Source organism: Lacerta agilis, chromosome 2 (assembly GCF_009819535.1).
Source record: "Lacerta agilis isolate rLacAgi1 chromosome 2, rLacAgi1.pri, whole genome shotgun sequence".
Lineage (NCBI taxonomy): Eukaryota > Metazoa > Chordata > Lepidosauria > Squamata > Lacertidae > Lacerta > Lacerta agilis.
Genome location: NC_046313.1, coordinates 103197585 through 103220537, shown reverse-complemented (window position 1 = coordinate 103220537; position 22953 = coordinate 103197585). Strand labels below are relative to the sequence as shown.

At 44.7% G+C, this 22953-nt stretch overlaps 1 protein-coding gene across 1 annotated transcript; it reads left to right on the top strand.

The window, feature by feature from the left end:
- Positions 1-1334: 1334 nt before the first annotated feature.
- Positions 1335-22730, top strand: LOC117042345 (zinc finger protein 850-like). Its single transcript, XM_033141895.1, has 7 exons — positions 1335-1592; positions 3810-4630; positions 5065-5176; positions 5735-6799; positions 11824-11968; positions 16097-16247; positions 21238-22730. Exons 2-7 carry the CDS (start codon positions 3836-3838, stop codon positions 22717-22719), a joined length of 3750 nt encoding a protein of 1249 aa, XP_032997786.1. The 5' UTR covers positions 1335-1592; positions 3810-3835; the 3' UTR covers positions 22720-22730.
- Positions 22731-22953: the final 223 nt, after the last annotated feature.

The following is a 22953-nucleotide window of genomic DNA, read 5'->3' as shown; positions in this document are numbered from 1 at the left end:
ACTCCTTCGGGTAGTAATAAAGCGGGATATCAAATCCAAACTCTTCTTCTTCTTCTGCTGGATCCTACCCTTTCTCCAAAGATCCTAGAAGCTGGAAGTTGGCCAGAGCAGGGATTCCTTTCCAGTTGTCAAAGCCCTGTGAAAGACCCCTTGCCTCTCCCAGAATAAATTATGGAAGTAGATGCAAATTGATTTTGCATAACACATAGGGACTGCAGAATTCACAGAATCTAGATGGGGTGTACAGTACAGTATATTACAACACACACTACAAAGATGGCAGTAACACAACAAAATCAAGACTTGAATTATCCACCACGAAAGCTCATACCAGTAACAAACTTAGTTGGTCTCTAAGGTGCTACTGGAAGGAATTTTGTTTTGACCACCACTTCCCCCCCTCCTTCATAAAGAGGGTCTGGCCATCCAATGACACTGATGTCAGAGGGTCTGAGGCAGGCAAAATTTATTGCTTTTCACACAGGTTATGGACATCATTACTACAAGATAATGTGCTTTGAATAAAAGCATAGTTTGTACACTGTAGAAGCTACCAGAACCCAAAACATCAGATCCGTTTTATTTTTTAAAATTTGTACTGCGACTCCAGGACATAGAATCATAGAGTTGGAAGAGACCACAAGTGCCATCCAGTCCAACCCCCTGCTAAGCAGGAAACACCATCAAAGCATTCCTGACAGATGGCTGTCAAGCCTCTGCTTAAAGACCTCCAAAGAATGCTAAGTTCTGTGATTTTTGTTGATGGCCAGAGCCAGAGGTGAGGAGCATTTAGAGTGAACTGTTTGCAAACATGAGGATTTAATAAAATCACCGCAGACCCAATCGTCATCTTCACAGAATCGTAGAGTTGGAATGGGGTCAAGGGTCATTCTAGAACAACCCCCTGCAATGCAGAAATCTCAGCTAAAGCATCCATAATATAATCAGCCTTTTCCTTCTAAGCAATGTAATGACGGGGTTCCCGGGAGGGACGCTCAAAAGCAAGGCAGGGGCCACTCCTAAGCGAGTCTCTCTCTGGCCTGGAGGCTGCAGCATCTCATCTCAGGACGTCCCAACTCGGCTGCCTGCAAAAGTGAGACACGATGCCCGCTCCTGGCTTCTCGATCCTGCAAAGGATCTACAGTACTGTATGGGTTAAAACCACCAGCGATCAGATTCCTAGAAGGCTCCAGGAAAAAAAACAAAAAACTAAGGAGGAAGGAAATGGCTAATGCCACCTTCCTGTCCTATTTCCTTCCCGTTCCCCACCCCTCTCTTCCGGCTAGAAATTACCTTTTTTTGGGGGGGGGGATAGCATCCTAAAAGCCAAAACATACAAATAAACAATAAATACAACCGCTGCGGATTGCAAAGGGTGCAGAACGGTGGATTTGGGGGGTCTGTCAGCTCATGCAAGAAAGGGGAGCCCTGGAGGCAAAGAAAAAGGAGGAGGAGGAGGAGACCAGAGGCTGCAAAAGGGTCGCTGGCAGCGAGAGGTTTCCCAAAGCCCCACTCCAGATCAGAGCCTGTGTTGCTGATCCCCCACATCGTCCCTTGTCCGGATCCCCTCTCCAGATCCGGGCCAGAGCAAGGTAATAAAGAACAGAGGGGAGGAAATGAATCTCAGGTGCATATCCCTCATTCAGGTTAGCTGTTCCTTAACGCCCTGTCATTCAAAGAAGGCGACTGGACCATCCCGGCTAGCGGTTTCTACACTGGGCTAGTTAGCAGCGCTCTCTGGTCATAACCATCACCCGCTGCCTAAGGTGTTTCAAGCTGAAGATGCCAGGATCTGAGTCCTGGGATCTTCCCTGTGTAAAGTGCGTGCTCTGCCACACAAGAGGAGCTACAGGATCCTCCGCAAGCAGGATGTAGAAATGAGGGGTTTTGAGCCAATTGAGTCTGCAAAGGAGCTGTCCTGATCCGAATCAGCCCAGGGACCCAATGCTGCAAAACCTCCGAGTGCCAGCAGCGCTGGGAGGCTTCCAGCCCTGGTGCTCAAGATCCTTTTAATGAAAGGTTGACTCTGGGTCTTTAGATGCACAATCCGTGGGTTTTAGCGCTTAGTTAAGGCTTCTCTGTTACTGACTGGCAGTTCAAAACTGTGGAAGTGCTATTATTATTAAATCTTTATTATGGTCCAAAGACCCAACAATTCATTATAAAACAGTACACAGTTTCGACAGCCCGCCTTCAGGTTATATAAGCATTATGTACAGACTTAGGAATAGAGATCATTGGTTCTTGCCATCACCGATAGAAACTTCGCCACTGCTAATGTTCTATCATTTATCCGGTCTTCCAGTAGGAACCTGGCATAGTAAGCCTCTGATTTTCCCGGGAAAAGTCTTAACAGGGGTAATATCAGTTCAGCCCTGGCTTGCTCGAATTTCACACAGTGCAGCAAAATATGCTTTACAGAGTCAATGTCTTGGGCAGTGCTATTTTTATCTGGGTCCAGTTAAGCTCAAAATGCGGCAGGGTTAGGAGCAACGTTGGAGTGTCTTTATAATATAGCCAAATGTCATTGACATCTGGGTTTGAGGAAGTGTGTTCCTGTTACAAGTCCTAAAAGGAAGAATGTTATTTTATTTGTCTGTTTATTGAGGAAAGCATATCCGATGATGAAAACCCAAACCCTGAATTGGAATGGAAGCGTAGGCCTAAGACCAGGGATGGGGAATCTGCGACCATCCAGGTATTGTAGGGACTACAACTTCTGTCATCCCTGACCATTGATCATGCTGGCTGAGGCCGATGGGAGTTGGAATCACAACCACGTTTGGAGGGCCACAGATTCTCCCATCCTTGATTTATAGCAGGGTTTCCCAAACGTGTGTCTCCAGTTGGCTTTGGACTACAATTCCCATCATCCCTGACCACTGGTCCTGCTAGCTAGGGATGGTGGGAGTTGTAGTCCAAAAGCAGCTGGCAACCGAAGTTTGGCAAACCCTGTTTTAGAGAAACTCTGGAATGAAATAGGCTTTTCATCCTCAGGGCAGATGATGCCCTGTTGGAGCACTTGGATACCGGGCTCTCGAGCTTCCCTTGTCTGCATCTTACACTCATACCATACGTACCTTGTTTTCTTCTCCCTGCTCATCTCATTCCTTTCATGCCACCATCTGCCCATCACACTAGTGGTTTCGCTCATGCAATACCTTTGGTTCCTTTTCCCTCGACCTCTGTCATTCTATTTAGCCATTATCCCCATTTGCCATGCTCTCCATTAACGTTTCTCATCAGATACAGTAATTGTATTGGAACTGGAGAGTGCCTAACAGATTACCTAGTCCAGCCTCCTGCTCCGAGTGTCCTGCCGTTGATGCTTTTCCAAACTTATCCTCAAAACCTCCAAGGAAGAAGATACTGGAGAGCTGTTGCCAGTCAGTGTAGACAGGAACGGCTAACTTGTCATCCTCCAGACCTTATTGGACTCCAACTCCCATCAGGCCAGTGTTCAAGGGTGGTTCGAGTTGAAGGCTAACAACTTTTGGAGCGCCACAAGTTAGCCATTTTTGTGTAGACAATACTGAGCTAGATAGCCCAGCGGTCTGACAAATTATAGGGCAGCTTCCTATAGTCCTACATTATGTCCTTCTTGAGATGACTAAAACTATCCACAGTACTTTCATATGTGAGTGCGGCCATGTTACCTTGCCTTCCCTAGTACTCGGATTGCCATTTTGGCAGCGGCTTTGCTGACATCTTGGGAGCAGCGTTCGCATTTCTCTTCAGATCCTGGTTGGCGGCCATTTTGGCCTGGTGTGCACCATGTGCAGTTATTGAAAAGCACGTTTCGTTTGCAGATCCAGGAGTGCAGAGGGGAAACCCGATGGAAGAGCAGGACCCAGCAGGACCCCAAACAGAGGAGACATTAGAAGGAGGAGGAGGACATTATCCTGTTTATCGGGTTGGGAGCGCTGAGGAGGTCCCAATAGAGGAAGGTCCACAAGATGCTAAGCGGATACCGGATGAGGCCGCGCCACTAGGTACTGAAAGGACTCCAGGTGAGGAGGCTGCGCAGGAGGCTCAGCAGGTACCTGTTGAAGCAGGTCTGCAACAGACCAGCCAGACAACTGACAAAAAGCTCCAGCGGCCCCCGGACACCCAACAGCAGGATTTCCAGAGGGCAGCCAAGTCCCGGAGGAAGCTGCTGGTGCCTACCCGATGGGACCACACCAAATCTTTTCAGACTTCCTTCAGGAGAATAGCCGATGCCATCCAGTGGCCTAGAGAAGAGAGGAAGACCCAGAACTTGCTAGACCTCAGTGGGGAAGCCACTCAAGTCTATAAGACCCTGCGCTCCATTGGGCAAGTGGCAGACGAGGACGCCACCAGTTTGGAGTTATGGCGCCGGCGGTTCAGGCAGTTCTGCTACCTGGAGGCCGAGGGACCCCGAGAAGTTTGCAGCCAGCTCCAAGACCTTTGTTTCCGATGGCTTCAGCCGCAGAAACGCACGAAGGAGGAGATCCTGGAGCTGCTGGTCTTGGAGCAATTCCTGGCCATATTGCCGCAGGAAATGCAGATCTGGGTCAGGAAGCAGGAACCGGAGACCTGTGCTCAGGCAGTGACCCTGGCAGAGATTTTCTCTTGGAAGCTGCAAGACCACGAGAGGTGGGATCAGCAGGTGAGAGTTCTGGAAGGGAGGCTACACCCTGTGGCCCTCCAGATATTGCTGGACTCCAACTCCCATCAGCCCCAGCTGGCATAGCCAAAGGTCAGGGATGAAGGGAACTGTAGTCTGTTAAAACAACATCAGGAGTGCTGTAGGTTCCTCCATGTGTGACCTAACGGAAGTGACTGCAGCTGTAGAAGGGCAGACAGCGTGGCAGGGGGCAATTTATGAGTGCCCACTTGAGGGTTATGTTTCTCTCCTCTCCCGGACAACTAAATAGGTTGGGGTAGGAATCCAGTCTATTTCCTGTCGTGCTGATCGCAACAAGGCGGTCAGCCGGACCAGGGGGGTGAGGGTTGGGGAAGGTAACAGAAATTTATTTGGAGCTAGGGCATTTGCCTCTCCAAACCAGTTGCTATGACCTGATGTCCCTCCTTTTGATTCAGGTGCCGGGGCCCTTTGAAAAAGTGGCTGTTAATTTCTCTAAGGTAGACCCCTTGAAGATGCAGCTGTATGTGGTGGCCATGCAGGACGATGAAAGGATAACCAGCTTGTTGGGTAAGGGTTTTTTGTGGCGTGCCTGGATCATGTTACAAAGCTCAGGGAAGGTAAAACACAACTCTCTGGGGTTGGAAGGCTACGCTCAGTTTCCCCGTCCCAATCTAGTCCAATATTGTCTAGTTTAGCGGCAGGGGCTCACCTAAGAGTTTCCCTTGGCCCCCCAGCTCTGCTCCCACAGATCGTTTTCATCTGGCATCGTTGAAAATGATCAACGTGGGGCCAACTTGGGGCTAAGTTTTCCTTGCCACAGTACTACAACCCCTCCTCAGAAATTCACTTTGTGGTTGTCTCTTTGAGAGCCAGTGTGGTGTAGTGGTTAAGAGCGGTTGACTCGTAATCTGGTGAACCTGGTTTGCGTCTCCGCTCCTCCACATGCAGCTGCTGGGTGACCTTGGGCTAGTCACACTTCTTTGAAGTCTCTCAGCCTCACTCACCTCACAGAGTGTTTGTTGTGGGGGAGGAAGGGAAAGGAGAATGTTAGCCGCTTTGAGACTCCTACTGGTAGTGATAAAGCAGGATATCAAATCCAAACTCTTCTTCTTCTTCTTATTCCATCAGGCAGTGGTCAAGCGAGTGAAAGTGAGGAGGAGAATCTCCGGCTGGAAAGGCCGGGGCAAGTAGAGTACCGCAGGATGTCGCTGGAAAGGGCTAAAGGGGGCGTCTTCCTTTTTCCTGAGATGGGAGAGGTGACCCAAAATCAGCTGGTCACTGGAAGGAAAGTCTTCCAGTTTCTAGAGACTGAAGAGACATCAGGGAGCCAGCAGGCCCCAGAGAAACACCAGGGAAGGCTCCTGGAACAGGCAGTGAAAAGTTTAAATGAAAGCACTTTACACAAGGGGCTTGAGGCAAGTCCTCGAAAAAAGAGTGTCACAGGGAAAAGCTCAAGCCAGAGCACCGACCCTCTTAAAAACTTGAATGTCCAGGCAGGGAAAAAGACACACAGATGCTCGTATTGTGGGAAAATCTTCAACCATGCCTCCGCTCATTTGGTCCACGAGAGGATCCACACAGGAGAGAAACCATATAACTGCCTGGAGTGTGGGCAGAGTTTCAGTCGGAGATCGCACCTTACTAGACACCAGAGAATCCACACAGGCGAGAAGCCACACACATGCTCAGAATGCGGGAAGAACTTCAGCCGGAGATCCCACCTTATTGAACACGAGAGAACCCACACGGGAGAGAAGCCGTTTGCGTGCTCCATCTGCGGGAAAAGCTTCAACTACCGTTCCCTCCTGAAAGAGCATGCAAGGATCCACACAGGAGAAAAGCCATATAAATGTTCAGACTGTGGGAAAAGCTTCAATCGGAGGGAAAGCTTTATCATACACGAGAGGACACACACAGGGGAGAAGCCGTACGAGTGCCTAGACTGTGGGAAAAGATTCAGTCAGCGTTCGAACATTACTGCCCACGAGAAAACCCATATGGGAGAGGGGAAATGCAAGTGCTTTGAGTGTGGGAAGAGCTTCTGTAATTCAACCAGTCTCCTTAAACATCAGAAAATCCACACAGAAGAAAAATGCATAATAAATATGCAAGCACTGGCAGTAGAAAAACCTCTGGTTAGTAATCCACATTTTCTTAAGAGTAAAAGCCAGTTCATTTCTGCAGGAAAATAACCTCAAGGTATGGCCTTGCACAATTGTACCACTTCAGATGAAGGGTGAGAAATTCGTGTGACTGAGTGCGCAATTATTATTATTATTATTATTATTATTATTATTATTATTATTATTATTATTTTAAAAAGCTTTCTTGTGGGCAGGTAGTATTGCAAGAAGAGGCTTTGCCCTGTTCTCTTACCTTATTTGCTAGACCATTAATGTGCAAGGTTTTTTTTTTAATGTGCAGGGCAATTCAGACACGTGATTTCCCCCACATTCATTCTGAAATAGCACACCCGCAAGAGGTCTGCATCATGGGTGTTCAACCGGCACGTAGAAAACTTACAAAGGAGGGAAGTCCTATAAAGACTTGACTCTGAAGGCTCAGAGGTTTCAATCTGAGCTCAAACCATGTTTTATAAGGCCAGGGGATGGGGAATGGGAGTAGAAATCATATTCCAATTGTCAGTGTGAGGCACTCAAATTTAGTACTTTTTTGTAAGCCCCAAAGTATAAGACTCTCCAAACACCTTGACCCAGTTCAGATCATGCATCCTAGGTGTGACTCACTGTCAGCTATGGAAGTCAAAGATCTATGGGCATAAGCTATTCTACAGTGCAAGAGCCCAAGCTGCATTTGCTGAGCTCAGCTACTGGATCCCGGCCTCCAACGGAATCAAACCCTCTTATGGCAGCTCTCAGCATACTGGCTACCAGAGAATCTGCCACAGTCACTGAATATATCTGGAACCGCCATTGTGTTTTTAACTTTCTAACTATGCACTTAAAATCAGCACGAACATATGCAGCTATCTGGAAATTCTGTTTGGCATATACATATCCACTCCGCCTAAAGTTGTATTTTGCAAACATTTGCTCTTGTTGTCAAAGAGTCATTTTTCAGTATCCAAACGCCTTGGGTTTAAGGGTAGTGGATCTTCAAGTTGCAGTTCGGTAGCTTGAGGCTGCAGGGAGGAAGTTCTTAATTGAGAAGGCCGTGTTTTGCATGTGTGAAATCACATGAATCCTCTCCATTTCTTTTTTAAGCCCAACATTCACAGTTTCTTCCCCTGTTCTTCACCTGATCTTACCTTTTATGCCCTTTGTCAGGGCAACTGCTGTTACTAAAAAAAGGGGGTGATGTTCCAATTAAGGGCAGTCAACACAGTGCCTTGCATACATTTTGTACTTCAACTCCCATAACCCCTTATTATTGCTGATGCTAGCTGGGGATGAGAGCTATAGTCCAAAACATCTGGACTATATTGGCTACAACGGTTCAAAGAGAAACAACATAAGCCATTCCACCCGAAAAGACATACAATGTCTTACTGAATGGACTGGTGCATTCCTGTTGCACCTAGGTCTCTGCTTTCTGAAACAATCCTTTACTCTTCCGTAAGCCCTCAATAGGTATTTGAGCATCGGTCACGACAAAAAAAAATTTTTTTAAAAAAAATTCTTTCCAGTAGCACCTTAGAGACCAACTAAGTTTGTTCTTGGTATGAGCTTTCGTGTGCATGCACACTTCTTCAGATACACTGAAACAGAAGTCACCAGACCCTTATATATAGTGAGAGTGAGGATATTTAAGGGTCACTATATATATAAGGGTCTCGTGACTTCTGTTTCAGTGTATCTGAAGAAGTGAGCATGCACACGAAAGCTCATACCAAGAACAAACTTAGTTGGTCTCTAAGGTGCTACTGGAAGGATTTTTTTTAATTTATTTTTTTGTTTTGACTGTGGCAGACCAACACGGCCAGCTACCTGTATCAGTCAAGAGATACACAGAGATGATGTCATTGTAACTGGAGACAGTTAAGATGATGCAACCTTCATCTTACGCAAGTGATGGATGGCAATGGACAATACAGTACTGTATAGATGGAGAAGGATGGAGATTTGTGCTACAAATATGAGGTTTTTGTCCCTCTTCTCACTTTCTCTCCCAACCTCTTCTTACGGTCTGATATACTCTGGCAAAATGTTTTGTGCTAATAAAATATCTTTGTACGGAGCTGAATTAATTGAGGGAGCGTTTGTTTTCTGGGACATCCAATGCTGGAACAAGCAAGACTTCCTTTCCCTTCTGTCCTCTGGAGAGACCACATTCCTGAAGGACAAATTGCATATTGCATGAAGCCCATTTTATTGCTACGCATCTCAGATCCTTCAAACGCTGCTGGCATACTTCTGTAGCAACACAAAAGGCAGCCTTGTGCTCAGAATAAAATTAATTGGGAAGTTGTGACTACTACTACTAATAATAATTTCTGAAGAAGTGTGCATGCACACGAAAGCTCATACCAAGAACAAACTCAGTTGGTCTCTAAGGTGCTACTGGAAAGAATTTTCTATTTCGTTTCTACTAATAATTTATTAGATTTATATACAGTGGAACCTTTGTTCTCAAGTGCCTTGGTACTCGAACATTTTGGCTCCCAAACACTGAAAACCCAGAAGTAAGTGTTCCGGTTTTCAAGCGTTTTTCGAAATCCAAACGTCCGGTGTGGCTGTCGGCTATTGTTTCTGGGGTGCCTGCGCCCATTGGAAGCCGTGCCTTGGTTTTCGAACATTTCTGAAGTCAAACGGACTTCCAGAACAGATTATGTTCAAGAACCAAGGTACCACTGTGCCACAATTATCTTCCAAGGATCTCAAGGTGATATACATGGTTCTCCTCAGTACATCCTCACAACAGCCTAGTGAGGTAGGGTTAGGCTAAGACAGGCTTCCTCAACCTCGGCCCTCCAGATGTTTTGAGACTACAATTCCCATCATCCCTGAACACTGGTCCTGCTAGCTAGGGATCATAGGAATTGTAGGCCAAAAACATCTGGAGGGCCAAGGTCAAGGAAGCTTGGGCTAACAGATGGTTACTGACCCAAGGGTACCCAATGACTTTCATGGCTGCGCAGGGATTCGAACCCTGTTCTCCCATGTCCTAATCCAACACTCTTTTAACTATTATGCCACACTGGCTAGCAGAAGAGCCCAAAGGCCCATCTAGGCCAGCATCCAGCAGCACTGGGGCCAACCAGATGCCTGTGGGAAGCCCGAAAGCAGGATCTGAGCACAGCAGCCCTCTTGCACATGATTTCCATACTGCCTCCTACACTGGAGGGACTGGCTTCCCATTAGCATCTGGCTGGCCCCAGTGAGAAAAGGATGCTGGACTAGATGGGCATTGGTCTGATTCAATAGGCTCTTCATTAGGGCTGGGCTATAATCTGGTTTCTAACGTCATAATATTCTGATATATCACGAGGTCCAAAATAAGGATGGATCTATGTAGAAGCATTGGCTGGCTTCACAGTTTTCCCTGCATGGTGGTTTTTTGCATAGCACATACACACACATTAGGGCTGGGAAATGTATTGATAACATTGTCAAGAAACAGTTTGAAGTCCGCATCGTGGTAACGGTTTCATTATATTCAACATGGCGATGTATCACAAATATATCCATGTGCTATGTAAAAAAAACCGCGAAGCCAGTCATTCCTTCTCTCGTGATTCCTTCTGCCCCTTTGCTCTGTACTATGAAAGAACAGTTGTGACAATATGTTAAAGGTAAAAAATGTTTCAGTTATAGTAAGTAGCAGCAGTTTCCAGGACATTATCCACTTCACTTCTACATTAGTTACACCCTACAAGTGTAGGAAAAGTGCAGCTGACCTGTTTAGATGGTACACAACCAACTGGCAATCATAGATGGGTATTAACTGACCTCAGAAAAAATTATCAACAGCCACATCGGCCTATTAGACAAAAATTCACATGGGCAGTAAAATAACATCTTGATTTAGGGACAAACTTTGCAAACTGAAGAGAGGGGTGGAATACCAAGTAAAGTTGTTGATCCAATGGGGGCAGGGAACAGCTGTGGGAAGACCTTTATTTGGGGTAACAGGGCAAACCGTTATTTGGTGTAATTGGGTCCATCACAAACTTTTTTTTAAAAAAACCCTGAATGGCTTCCTATAAAATATTTCCAAGCAATTTCACAATAAAGACAATTCCACGTGTAAAAAACAACCCACACACACACAATTATTATTATTATTATTATTATCATTATTATTATTATTATTATTATTATTATTATTATTATTATTATTATTAAAAACCCAGTTCCATATGTAAGAAGATGAGCCTGTTGGGTCAGACTGATGGCCCATCCAGTCCATTGAATCATAAGAGTTGGAAGGGACCACAGGGGTCATTGAGCCCAACCTCCTGTGTTCTCAAAGTGGCAGAACAGTATATATCTATTTCTTTTTTTAATGTAAGCAGCTTTTATCTTTCTTTATTGTCTTTTTTCCTTCCTTCCTTCCTTCCTCTCTCTTTTTTCTACCTTCCTTCTTCTATTTACTTTAGTTTTCTTTTTCCTCTTCTTTTTCTATAATTTTTATTAAATTTTGTTTTGCATTTTACAATATTCATTTAAACAACCTTAAAATATCAATGACTCATTCTCTTTCCACGGTTCATTTTGCATAGCATACATCCCTGCACATTTTATATAAACTAAACCATTCAGTATCCCGTTATTACATCCATCAAAACCTATTTATCTTAATTGTGCCCACGTTTTCAACTTTGAAAACATAAGTTTTCTATATCTTATGTCATTATGATAAACTTTTAATAAAAACCGTACATCCAAGTAGTCAGACCAGACTGGATTTGGCCAGTTCCCCCCTCCCCCTTTTTAAAGGAGGGTTATTTCCAGATCCTAATAATAGTAGTAATAATAATCAGTGCTTTTTTTCTGGGAGGACGCATGCCCCTAAACATTTTGGGAATTTAAGTTTGGCCTCATTGAGGGGCAGTATTTCAATATGAGTAAGAAAATGAGAGTAGGGCCTACCCCTAAAGATTTTTTTAGAAGAAAGCACTGGTAATTAATAAAATAATAATAATAATAATAATAATAATGTTGTCCCAGCCACTCTGGGCGTCTGGCTGGTGGTGCATCTATGGGGGGGTGGCCTTTGGGTCCCCCCCCCACCCAGAAGACCCTCTTGCCCAGCCCGTGGCCATCTCCGCCCGGAGCCTGGCCAGATCTTCTCCCCGCCGGCCTTTGCCGAGCAGCCAGCCCAGGGCCGGGAGAGCGTTGCAGGCCGGCCTGGAAAGGCGACGGCACAGGAAGGGGCTGGCTTAGCCGGAGGAGGCGGGTGGGTGTGCGTGGCCAGCAGATCCGGGGTGGGAAGTTGGGGGGGAGAAAGGAACAAGAACAAAAGGATCCGAGGCTGCTCTCCGTCCCTGGATCTTTCCCTCTCCTCCGCGGAGGTAATTCTTTTTTGTTCGCCGAGTGGTTTCAGCCTTCCGAAGTTGCTGCAGCCGCGCGTCCCTGGAGATCTGGGCCTGGGGTAGTGGGTTTTTTTTGGGGGGGGGGGGGTCCGGGGGTGGGGAGGGGCCGACGCATGCTGCAGCCATTATTAATCCCTGAGCCACCGGAGGTTGCAGAATCTTGGGGGGGGTACCCCCAGGGGCCATCTAGTCCAGCCCCCCTGCAATGCAGGGATCGCAGTAACGCTGCGGAGGGCGGGGGGGGGAGTCGCGTGCGAAGAGTAGCGGGGGCTATGGATGAGGTTTAAAATAATGATAATTTAAAAAAAAAAAAGAAGTCCGGTCAGCTCAGCCAGGCTGATCAGGCTTGATTTGCATCGGGGATTATTGGGCTGGAATCCTCTGCATCTCTTTTCAGACCCCGACGAACCTAGTGGGTTTTGATTTCGAGGCCGAAGGACTTGCTTTCTGGGTCAAGGCTCAGCCCTTAAAAATGGGGCGGGGGGGGGGAAGAGGTGGAGAACAAGACCTTTAAGCCTATGCAGAGAACTACTGTGGGTTTTGGTTTTGTTTTTTTAATGTGGCCACAGTAGGAATGATTAAGCGCTCTCCAGTTAGCTTAGGGGACTGCATCTCTGAAGGCATTTACTTGGAATCGAGGCCCATCAAAACCAATAGATCCCATTTCCAAGTAAAAGCCTTTGGGATCCCTGCTTGCTGTAAGTGGGAAGGCAGCTCAGAGAGGGGGGAAGTGAGCCTGTCAAACATTCCTTCTGAGGATCTACCTGGTAAGGGAAGTGCCTGTGGGCACTTATTATTATGTCCGGATACAATACATATCTCTGGCTCCAATACACACTTGCTTGAATAGCCCCCGCTCCGCCTCCCCAGGTGCTAATATGGCAAATGAGGGAGATGGCTTTAGCACATAACCTCCTTAATCTGGTTACAGGTGGGTAGCCGTGCTGGTCTGCCATAGTCGAAACAAAATAGAAAATTCTTTCCAGTAGCACCTTAGAGACCAACTGAGTTTGTTCTTGGTATGAGCTTTCGTGTGCATGCACACTTCTTCAGATACCTTAATCTGGTAATTTTAATCTGGTAATTTAATTTAATCCTTAATCTGGTAATTTTCCACTCTGTGGAGGAGATTTTGACACACGGGCATTTCGAAAGAGATGTCTTTTATGTTAATGCTGAGGTCATCCTGGAGCTGAATGACATGACATTCCTGAACAATTGAATCCGTCCTAAATGAGCGATTGGATTCACTACCAAAAGAGATAGAAATGACTTCCCCACCCCCCAGTTTGGACACCTTTAAAAGAGGATTGGACAAATGTAGGGCAATTTAGGCCATTCATCATTATTGATATATTGCTTCTGAAAACCAGTTGGTAGAGCTCAGGAGGCGTCAGGTTGTTCACTGTGAGAATGCAATTTAGGACTAGATAAGCCTTTGTTTTGATCAAGAAGAGTTCTTCTTAGGAAGGCACTATTCCCAAATAATATACAGCATTCTCCAAGCCTTCTAAATAACAATGCTTAACATTTATATACTTGTAGTGCTCTTTTTTTAGCATTCAAAACATTCCATAGACATGATTTATACCTAGCAATTCTAGAAGGTGGTGGTTGTATAGCCTCACTGCGTTGCGTGGGAGGCTGATAAATAGTGTCTTGCCTAAGGCAAGCACAATTCTAAGCAAGTTTACTCAAAAGTTAATGCCAATGTTTTCATGTAAGTTTACATAGAAATGTGCCTGCAAGCTAATAATAATAATTTCATAATACTTTTATTATCTGTACCCCGCCCATCTGCTGCACCAGCAACTCTAGGTGGCTTCCAAAAGATATAAAAACATAATGAAAAAAATCAAACATTAGAAACTTTCCTATACAGACAGCGCTGCATTCTAAAAGTTGTGTTAGAGAAACTAGAATGGAGATGAGAACACTGTTTAATGGGCAATGGGTTGTGTTTCTTTTTTTTTTTAATCAATTAAAAGTTTACTGGCATAAACACATACAGAATTAGAGGTGTAAAATTTCTGGAAATTTTGAAGCTCGGGAAAAAACGGAAATTTTCAGAAAAATGGGAAAAAATGCTACATTAGCACTTATTTTTTCTTTTCCAGGTTGAAAGTCATTCTGTTACTTTAGAAACATAAAATATAACCATGGACAATTTAAATGTGTATAAAATTATCACACAAATATAGTGTATCCAAACAATTATTACAAACAGAATTTACTTTTAAAATATTATTTATTTGTATTTGTAACAAATGGAGCAACAATCTCCTGAACTGTTTACTAGTTTATGTGGAACAAAAAAAAACTCCACAAAACAATTTTTAAAAATCCAGAAGTAACAATTATATTTCCTCTCCACAGTATTTTAAAAAGCATTCTCATAAAAAGAACTAAAGAAGGAAGTGGGACTAAGTTTCAATGAATGGGCATGAAATTTAATCAGAATCATTTTCTGAGCTGTAATTAAGTATATACTTTCAGGCCCTTTTTGTTGCTCTATATTTTCTTCCAGTGCTTTGAGGCCTAGTGAAGAGGAACAGAACCAATGCATACCACACACATGCAAAAACAAAACTGAATCATAGAATCATAGAGTTGGAAGAGACCACAAGCGCCATCCAGTCCAACCCCCTACCAAGCAGGAAACACCATCAAAGCATTCCTAACAGATGGCTGTCAAGCCTCTGCTGAAAGACCTCCAAAGAAGTAGACTCCACCACACTCCTTGGTAGCAAATTCCACTGCCGAACAGCTCTTACTATTCCTAATGTTTAGGTGGAATCTTCTTTCTTGTAGTTTGAATCCATTGCTCCGTGTCCGCTTCTCTGGAGCAGCAGAAAACAACCTTTCTCCCTCCTCTACAACCTTTCTCCCTCCTCTAAGTGAAACCTTTTTTCTTTTCTGGTGACAACAGCACCTCCTAAAGGAAGAAATGTATCTTGTTCTTGCATTGGAGAATTCAGTTTAGAACCTAGGACTTGCTTGTCCTCACAGAAATTAGAATAATCTGATACCATACATATTTTTTTTTAGAAATGATTTATAAAATATTTGAACCCCTGATCTTAAAATATTTTATTCATCATGTTAAAATAAAACATTCCATAATCTATTTTTTATTTTTCCAATTTTTTGGAAAAAAACAGAAAAGGCTTCAGGGGAAAAAAATGGAACCCCCCCTAATTTTTCCGGTTTTTTTCCTGGACCTTCACATCTCTAGGTAGGACTAACACATTCCCAGTTCTCAGAGCAACAGAACAACCACCACCAGCAGCCCTAGACAGGTTCTTTGCAGGCCCAATATGCAGTTTTTTGATGGATGACCTTCTGAAGGTTACTCTCCTGATTCCCCTGGTTTTAAAAGAAGCATAACCTATACAGTGTTACCTTGGGTTGCAGACACTTCAGGTTACAGACGCTTCAGGTTACAGACGCCGCTAACCCAGAAATAGTACCTCAGGTTAAGAACTTTGCTTCAGGATGAGAACAGAATTCACGCGGCAGCGGGAAGCCCCATTAGCTAAAGTGGTACCTCAGGTTAAGAACAGTTTCAGGTTAAGAACGGACCTCCAGAACGAATTAAGTTCTTAACCCGAGGTACCACTGTATTGGCGTAGGGCAGGCTTCCTCAAACTCGGCCCTCCAGATGTTTTTGGCCTACAACTCCCATGATCCCTAGCTAGCAGTACCAGTGGTCAGGGATAATGGGAATTATAGTTTGAGGAAGCCTGGTGTAGGGGAACCTGTGTCCTTCCAGATTTGATTCGATTTATTACATTTCTAGGCAGCGGCGTAGCAAGGTTAGGTGGTACCTGGTGCGGAAAATTTCTTGTCCGTCCCCTCCCCCGTTGAAATTATTAAAAGAAGGAAAAATAAGATACAGTTGCAAGTGTTATTTTCTGGTTTATTTGCTTAACATTGTGAGCATAAGCACTTTAAACCCTTTTTTCCTAACTTTGTCCTCTGCGCTTGATCAGGGCTGTGTGGGCGCATGCGCGGCTGCGGCTGAAGCCCACGCCGGGCAGGCGCCTTGCTCGCCAAGCCCGCCTCACCTTTCCCTCGCTAAGCCACCAGGGCGAGAGAGGGGTCCGCTGGCACGCCTTCGCCCGGGCAGGAGCCGCCGCAGCCGTGAGGCGAATATAGGCAGGGAAGGAAGATGGCGCTCCAAGTGTTCGTCACTTCCCTCTTGGGCTCTGTGGCCGTGAGTGGGGAAGAAGGGGGAAGGGACGGAGGGCAAATGAAGGCAGGCGGGAACCGCCTTGCTCTGCGCAACTGAGGGGACTTCTTTGGAGGAAGCCCCACGGGAGACTGGTGGCTGAGCCCAAGGGGGACGTTGCATCCCCTCAGCGCGGAATCAGACGCACCAGAACCTCTGCCTTGCCTGTTCACCTTTCAGGTGCAGAAGGACAGAGAGGAATGCCAGAGAAAACCGGCTCGTGACACATATTTTTGCCATTTTGTCACACACACCCCTCAGTGATGACACCCAGGGCGGCCTGCACCCACCTTCCTACGCCACTGTTTCTAGGCCTCTTTTCATTCAAATGACACCAAAGCGGCTTACAAATGATAAATAGCATGATAGCACATAATAGAGCATCACAAATGGAGCACAAATCCTATAGGATAATTAGCAAATCATCAGTTACAGGTGGGTAGCCGTGTTGGTCTGCCATAGTCAAAACAAAATCGAAAATTCTTTCTAGTAGCACCTTAGAGACCAACTGAGTTTGTTCCTGCACACGAAAGCTCATACCAGGAACAAACTCAGTTGGTCTCTAAGGTGCTACTAGAAAGAATTTTCGATTTTGTTTTAGCAAATCATCAGTGAAACAATTGCGATTTTAGCAACAACTAAATTTCAGCAACAACTACAAAGAAGCTAAACATCACAAAGCAGAAGTCATTGGATTAGTGATGCAGCATTTACAATCTGCAAAACAACATTAAGACCATTAAGAAGATAGCAACCCAAAAATAAACTAAGAACTGCTGAGCTCATACACACACACTCCATACCCCCATAACTCATAATCTTTCATTCTGTTCAGCTCAAGGAAATAAACATCCGCATAATGCCCATTGCAGCAACTCCGTTCTGAAGATTCCCCGGACTGGACGTGGGACAGCACAGGTGAGAAACCAACCACCCCTTGATATCCACCACAGAGCATTTCTTTCCTCACCAGATGTCATTGGACCCTCATCGGCCCTGGGCAGCATGAACAGGGCTCAGGGCTGATGGCAGCTGTTGCCCCGCAACCCCTGAAGGGCCACCAGTTCCTCGCCCCCCCCCCAAAGTGTAGTGGTTGGAGTGATGGGCTAGCACAGAGTGGGTAGAGATCGCACTGGGTGACCTTGCATCTTGGCTTGGTCACCAAGCCAAAGGCAAGATGAGGAAGCTGTACCCCAGGACCGGGGCTGGCCAAACTCTAGAGGGTCATGAGAGCAGTCCGTTTAGGGAAGTTTTTAATATTTAATGCTGTATTGTTTTAACACTCGATTGGGAGCCGCCCAGAGTGGCTGGGGAAACTCAGCCAGATAGGCGAGGTACAAATTTATTATTATTATTATTATTATTATTATTATTATTATTAAGGCAATCCAGAGATGCAGGGTTGCTGAAGAGAAGCCAAGGCCAGGCACTGAGACAGTCACAACATGGGGCATGATCCAATAGCAAGGTCTACTCAGAGACCAAGGTCTACTCAGGGAGCCAGTGTGGTGTACTGGTTAGGAGCGGTAGACTCGTAATCTGGGGAACCGGGTTCATGTCTCCGCTCCTCCACATGCAGCTGCTGGGTGACCTTGGGCTAGTCACACTTCTCTGAAGTCTCTCAGCCCCACTCACCTCACAGAGTGTTTGTTGTAGGGGAGGAAGGGAAAGGAGAATGTTAGCCGCTTTGAGACTCCTTCGGGTAGTGAAAAGCGGGATATCAAATCCAAACTCTTCTTCTTCTTCTTCTTCTTCTCATAACTGGAGGACTACGGGTTCTCCATCCCTGGGCAAACAGGAAGGATTTAACAGCAGCTCTGGCAGAGAAAAGGTTTCAGGTATATACAGGTGAAACTCGAAAAATTAGAATATCATTGAAAGGTTAATTTCTTTCAGTAATTCAACTTAAAAGGTGAAACTAATATATGAGATAGACTCATGACATGCAAAGTGAGATATGTCAAGCCTTTATTTGTTATAATTGTGATGATTATGGCGTACAGCTGATGAGAACCCCAAATTCACAATCTCAACTTTGGGGTTTTCATCAGCTGTACGCCATAATCATCACAATTATAACAAGCAAAGGCTTGACATATCTCGCTTTGCATGTCATGGGTCTATCTCATATATTAAACTCCAGTAGCTAATGAAAACAATTGCTTACATAAATGGACTTTTCCACGATAATCTAATTTTTCAAGTTTCACCTGTAATATACAGAAATTAGGCTGGGTGCTGTAGCCATAAAGTCAGCAGGACTGCAGAATGAATTAAATCTCTGCTAGGTGTTACAGTTCTCTTATAGATGTTGATTCTGCTTTCCCTTTTCTTATATCACTGACATAAGGGAGGAAATATTAAACTTATTTTCTGAGAAGTGTTCAGAAGCTCAACTGAACATCCCACTAAACCCCCCGTTCGGTGGAGAGATTTTATTGAGAACTGAATTGACCCACCTTTCTCTTCTCATATGCAACATTTGAATGTGGCACTGCATTTTTGGTAGTTTATTGGGGGGGGGTTACCCCTCCTTTGTATCTGTGTTTTATTTTTCTACTTTTACATCTATTTTTATTCACTATATCCAATATTTTTACTGTATTCTGTATAGAGATGTGAAGGCCCGGAAAACCCCCCGGAAAAATTTGGAAAAAACACGGTTTCCCCCCGTTTTTTCCCTGAAGCCTTTTTTGTTTTTTCCCAAAAAATTGGAAAAATTGAAAAAATAAAAACTATATTATGGAATGTTTTATTTTAACATGATGAATAAAACATTTTAAGATAAGGGGTTCAAATATTTTATAAAGCATTTCTAAAAAAATATGTATGCTTTTATAAAGCATTTCTAAAAAAATATGTATATGTATATAATTGTTACTTCTGGATTTTTAAAAATTGTTTTGTGGAGTTTTTTTTGTTCCACATAAACTAGTAAACACTTCAGGAGATTGTTGCTCCATTTGTTACAAATACAAATATTTTAAAAGTAAATTCTGTTTGTAATAATTGTTTGGATACACTATATTTTTAATATGCTAGTTGTGATAATTTTATGCCCACTAAAATTGTCCATAGTTATATTTTATGTTTCTAAAGTAACAGAATGACTTTCAGTCTGGAAAAGAAAAAATAAGTGCTAATGTAGCATTTTTTTCAATTTTTCCAAAAATTTCCGTTTTTTTCTGAGCTTCAAAATTTTCAGAAATTTTACATCTCTAATTCTGTATGTGTTTATGCCAGTAAACTTTTAATTGATTTTTTTTTAAAAAAAGAAAGAAACACAACCCATTGCCCATTAAACAGTGTTCTCATCTCCATTCTAGTTTCTCTAACACATTTTTCTTTTTTTCCTTTTTTCTTTTTGCAGCTGCTAAGGGTGGTGTTACAAAGTGGTTAAGAGTATACGATGTGACTCAGAAAGCCCCCGGTTACAAGCTTACTAAGTGACTTTCAGAAAATTGTTATCTGTCTTCTCCAGTTGCAACGTAAGGGTAATAATACTTCTTGTCTACTTTACAGGGCTGTTGTATAGATGATGGAGATAATGGATGTGAAAGGCCACGAACCCTCTGAAGTTCTATGCAAATGTTAGGAATTATTGGTTGTTTTTCAGGGAGGGCTAAATGAAAGTTGAGATTTGTTTATTATGTTAACATTTAAGTCCTTATGTGGGTTACAAGGGACGCGAGTCGCACTGTGGTCTAAACCACTGAGCCTCTTGGACTTGCTCATCAGAAGGTCGGTGGTTTGAACCTGCGCGACAGGGTGAGCTCCCATTGCTTGGTCCCAGCTCCTGCCAACCTAGGTCAAAAGCATGCTAGTGCAAGTAGATAAATGGGTATCGCTGCGGCGGGTAGGTAAACGGCATTTCCATGCACTCCGGCTTCCGTCACGGTGTCATGTTGTGCCTGAAGTTTTTTAGTCATGCTGTCCACATGACCCTGAAAGCTGTCTGTGGACAAATGCCGGCTCCCTCGGGCCTGAAAGAGAGATGAGCGCCATAACCCCATAGTTGTCTTTGACTGGACTTAACCACCCAGGTGTCCTCTACCTTCCCCCCCCCCCAAGAGCATAGTACACAGTCATTACAGAAACAAGTAAAATTGTTGCAGCCAGAACAGGACAGCATGGAGCAGGCATCCCCAAACTTGGCCCTCCAGATGTTTTGGGACTACAACTCCCATCATCCCTAGCTAACAGGACCAGTGGTCAGGGATGGTGGGAATTGTAGTCCCAAAACATCTGAAGGGCCAAGTTTGGGGGTGCCTGGCATAGAGTCAGCAAAATAAGCGAATCCCAAAACCAAAATGCCTTAACTGTCAACAGCCAAGATAGAGAGCTGCATGTTCAGCATACAGCCAAAGCTATACAGCGGTACGTCGAGTTACAAGCGCCTCGGGTTACAAACACTTCAGGTTACAAGCTGGAAGAGTTACCTTGAGTTGAGAACTTTGCCCCAGGATGAGAACGGCAGCAAGAGGCCCCATTAGCGAAAGCACGCCTCTAGTTAAGAACAGTTTCAGGTTAAGAACGGACCTCCGGAACAAATTAAATTCGTAACTAGAGGTACCAAAGTACACTAGAAAGGTTAGATGCACCAGATTACGAAGGGAGTTCCTCAATTTAAGGGCTGCCACAGAGAAAGCCACAAGCCACCTCCCAGACTAGACTGCAGATCTTAACACAACATTGAAGGAGGTAGCTTTTCAGATACACTTTGCTGGTAAAATAAAGCCTCGCGCGAGACAGCTGAGTAGTCTCTCATTGACTCCTCTTATTTAATCTGAGCAGCACCTCCTTGCAAACAACCTGCCTTGCTTATCTTCCAGATGTGCCACTGATTTCGTAACTTCTTTTTGCTGATGTTCCAAACTGATGCATATCTCTTTGTTCCGGCAGTTCAGTTCAGCAATGATGAGCGAAGAGAAGCCGCAGCTGAAAAAGGAGGTGATCTCCCAGGAAGAAGAGGAGGAGGAGGAGGGAGGGAAGCTGGTGAAAGAAGTCACCGTCCCCCGGGAGAAAGCAGAGAAAGGTAATCTAGTGAAAGAAGAGGAGATCCCCCAGGAGGAAGAGAACTGGGTGAAAGAAGAGGAGAGCTCCCAGGAGGAAGAGGAGTATTGGGTGAAAGAAGCGATCCACGTGGAGGAAGTGGACGATGATTATTTCATAAAAGAGGAGATTCTTCCAGAGGAAGGTTATGAAGAGACAGAAGCTTATGAAGGGACGGAAGATTATGAAGATCCGGAAGGTTATGAGCAGACAGAAGGTTTTGAAGATCCAGAAGGTTATGAGCAGACAGAATGTTACGAAGGTTACGAACAGGCAGAAAATTATGAGCAGGCAGAATGTTATGAAGGTTACGAACAGGCAGAAAATTACGAACAGGCAGAATGTTATGAAGCTTATGAACAGGCACAAGGTTATGAGCAGACAGAAGAGGGCGAGGCCCTTCTTGAGGAATATGAAATAAATGTTTTCCAGATTCCTGGGGATGATGAGCCATGTTATAGCGAGCCTGTTCCTGAGAGCCAGCAAGTCTACGTCCCAAAGAAGAGACGGAGGAAAGCCGTGCCGGTAGAAGGAGCAGGTGTACAACCTGGCAAAGCCACAGTCGCGAAGGTAAGAAAAATCTATAAGTGCCCTGATTGCGGGAAAATCTTCAAACGGTGTTCTCCCCTTATCAGACACCGGAGAACCCACACTGGGGAGAAACCTTACGTCTGCCGGGAATGCTTGAAACGCTTCAGCGACAGCTCAGCCCTGGTTAAGCATCAGCGAATCCATGCAGGAGAGAAGCCTTACACGTGCCCTGAGTGCGGGAAGAGTTTCTCCCAAAGCTCAACCCTTATTGCGCACCAGAGAATACACACTGGAGAGAAGCCGTATGTGTGCCCTGACTGCGGTAAGAGTTTCAGCGTGAGCTCCAATCTTGTTGCTCATCAGAGAATCCACACAGGAGAGAAGCCTTTTGGCTGTCCTGTCTGCTTGAAAGGCTTTCTGGTCAGCTCCCACCTCATCAGACACCTAAGAATACACACAGCGGAGAAACCTTACATTTGCCGAGAATGCGGGGAGTGCTTTACTCAGAGCTCCCACCTCGTCGTGCATAAGAGAATCCACACCGGCGAAAAACCTTATCTATGTTCCGAGTGTGGGAAGAGTTACCGTGGGATCTCAGATTTGATCCAGCACCAGAGGATTCACACGGGAGAGAGGCCCTACAAGTGCCCCGAGTGTGGGAAATGTTTCAGTCAGAGCTCATGCCTTAAGAAGCACCAGCGGATTCACACTGGGGAGAAACCTTTCATGTGCCTCAAATGTGGGAGAAGGTTCAATCGGAACTCACATTTGACCAGGCACCAGAAAACCCACACAGTGTGATTTGAAAAAATATATATATTAAAAAATGCTTTTCCGTTGGAAGTTCATCTCCATAATTACAGTCACTATAGAATAAGTAAAGCCAGGTATCGTGAAGTAGGAAGCCTTTCCCCATCTTCCAAAAGAACTTTTGTCCAACACTTGTATTGGAGGAATATCATCAGGGAAATAATATATTGGATACAATTGCTAGTTTTCTTCTAAAATGTCTTTCCCTCCATCTGGCTCCTACTC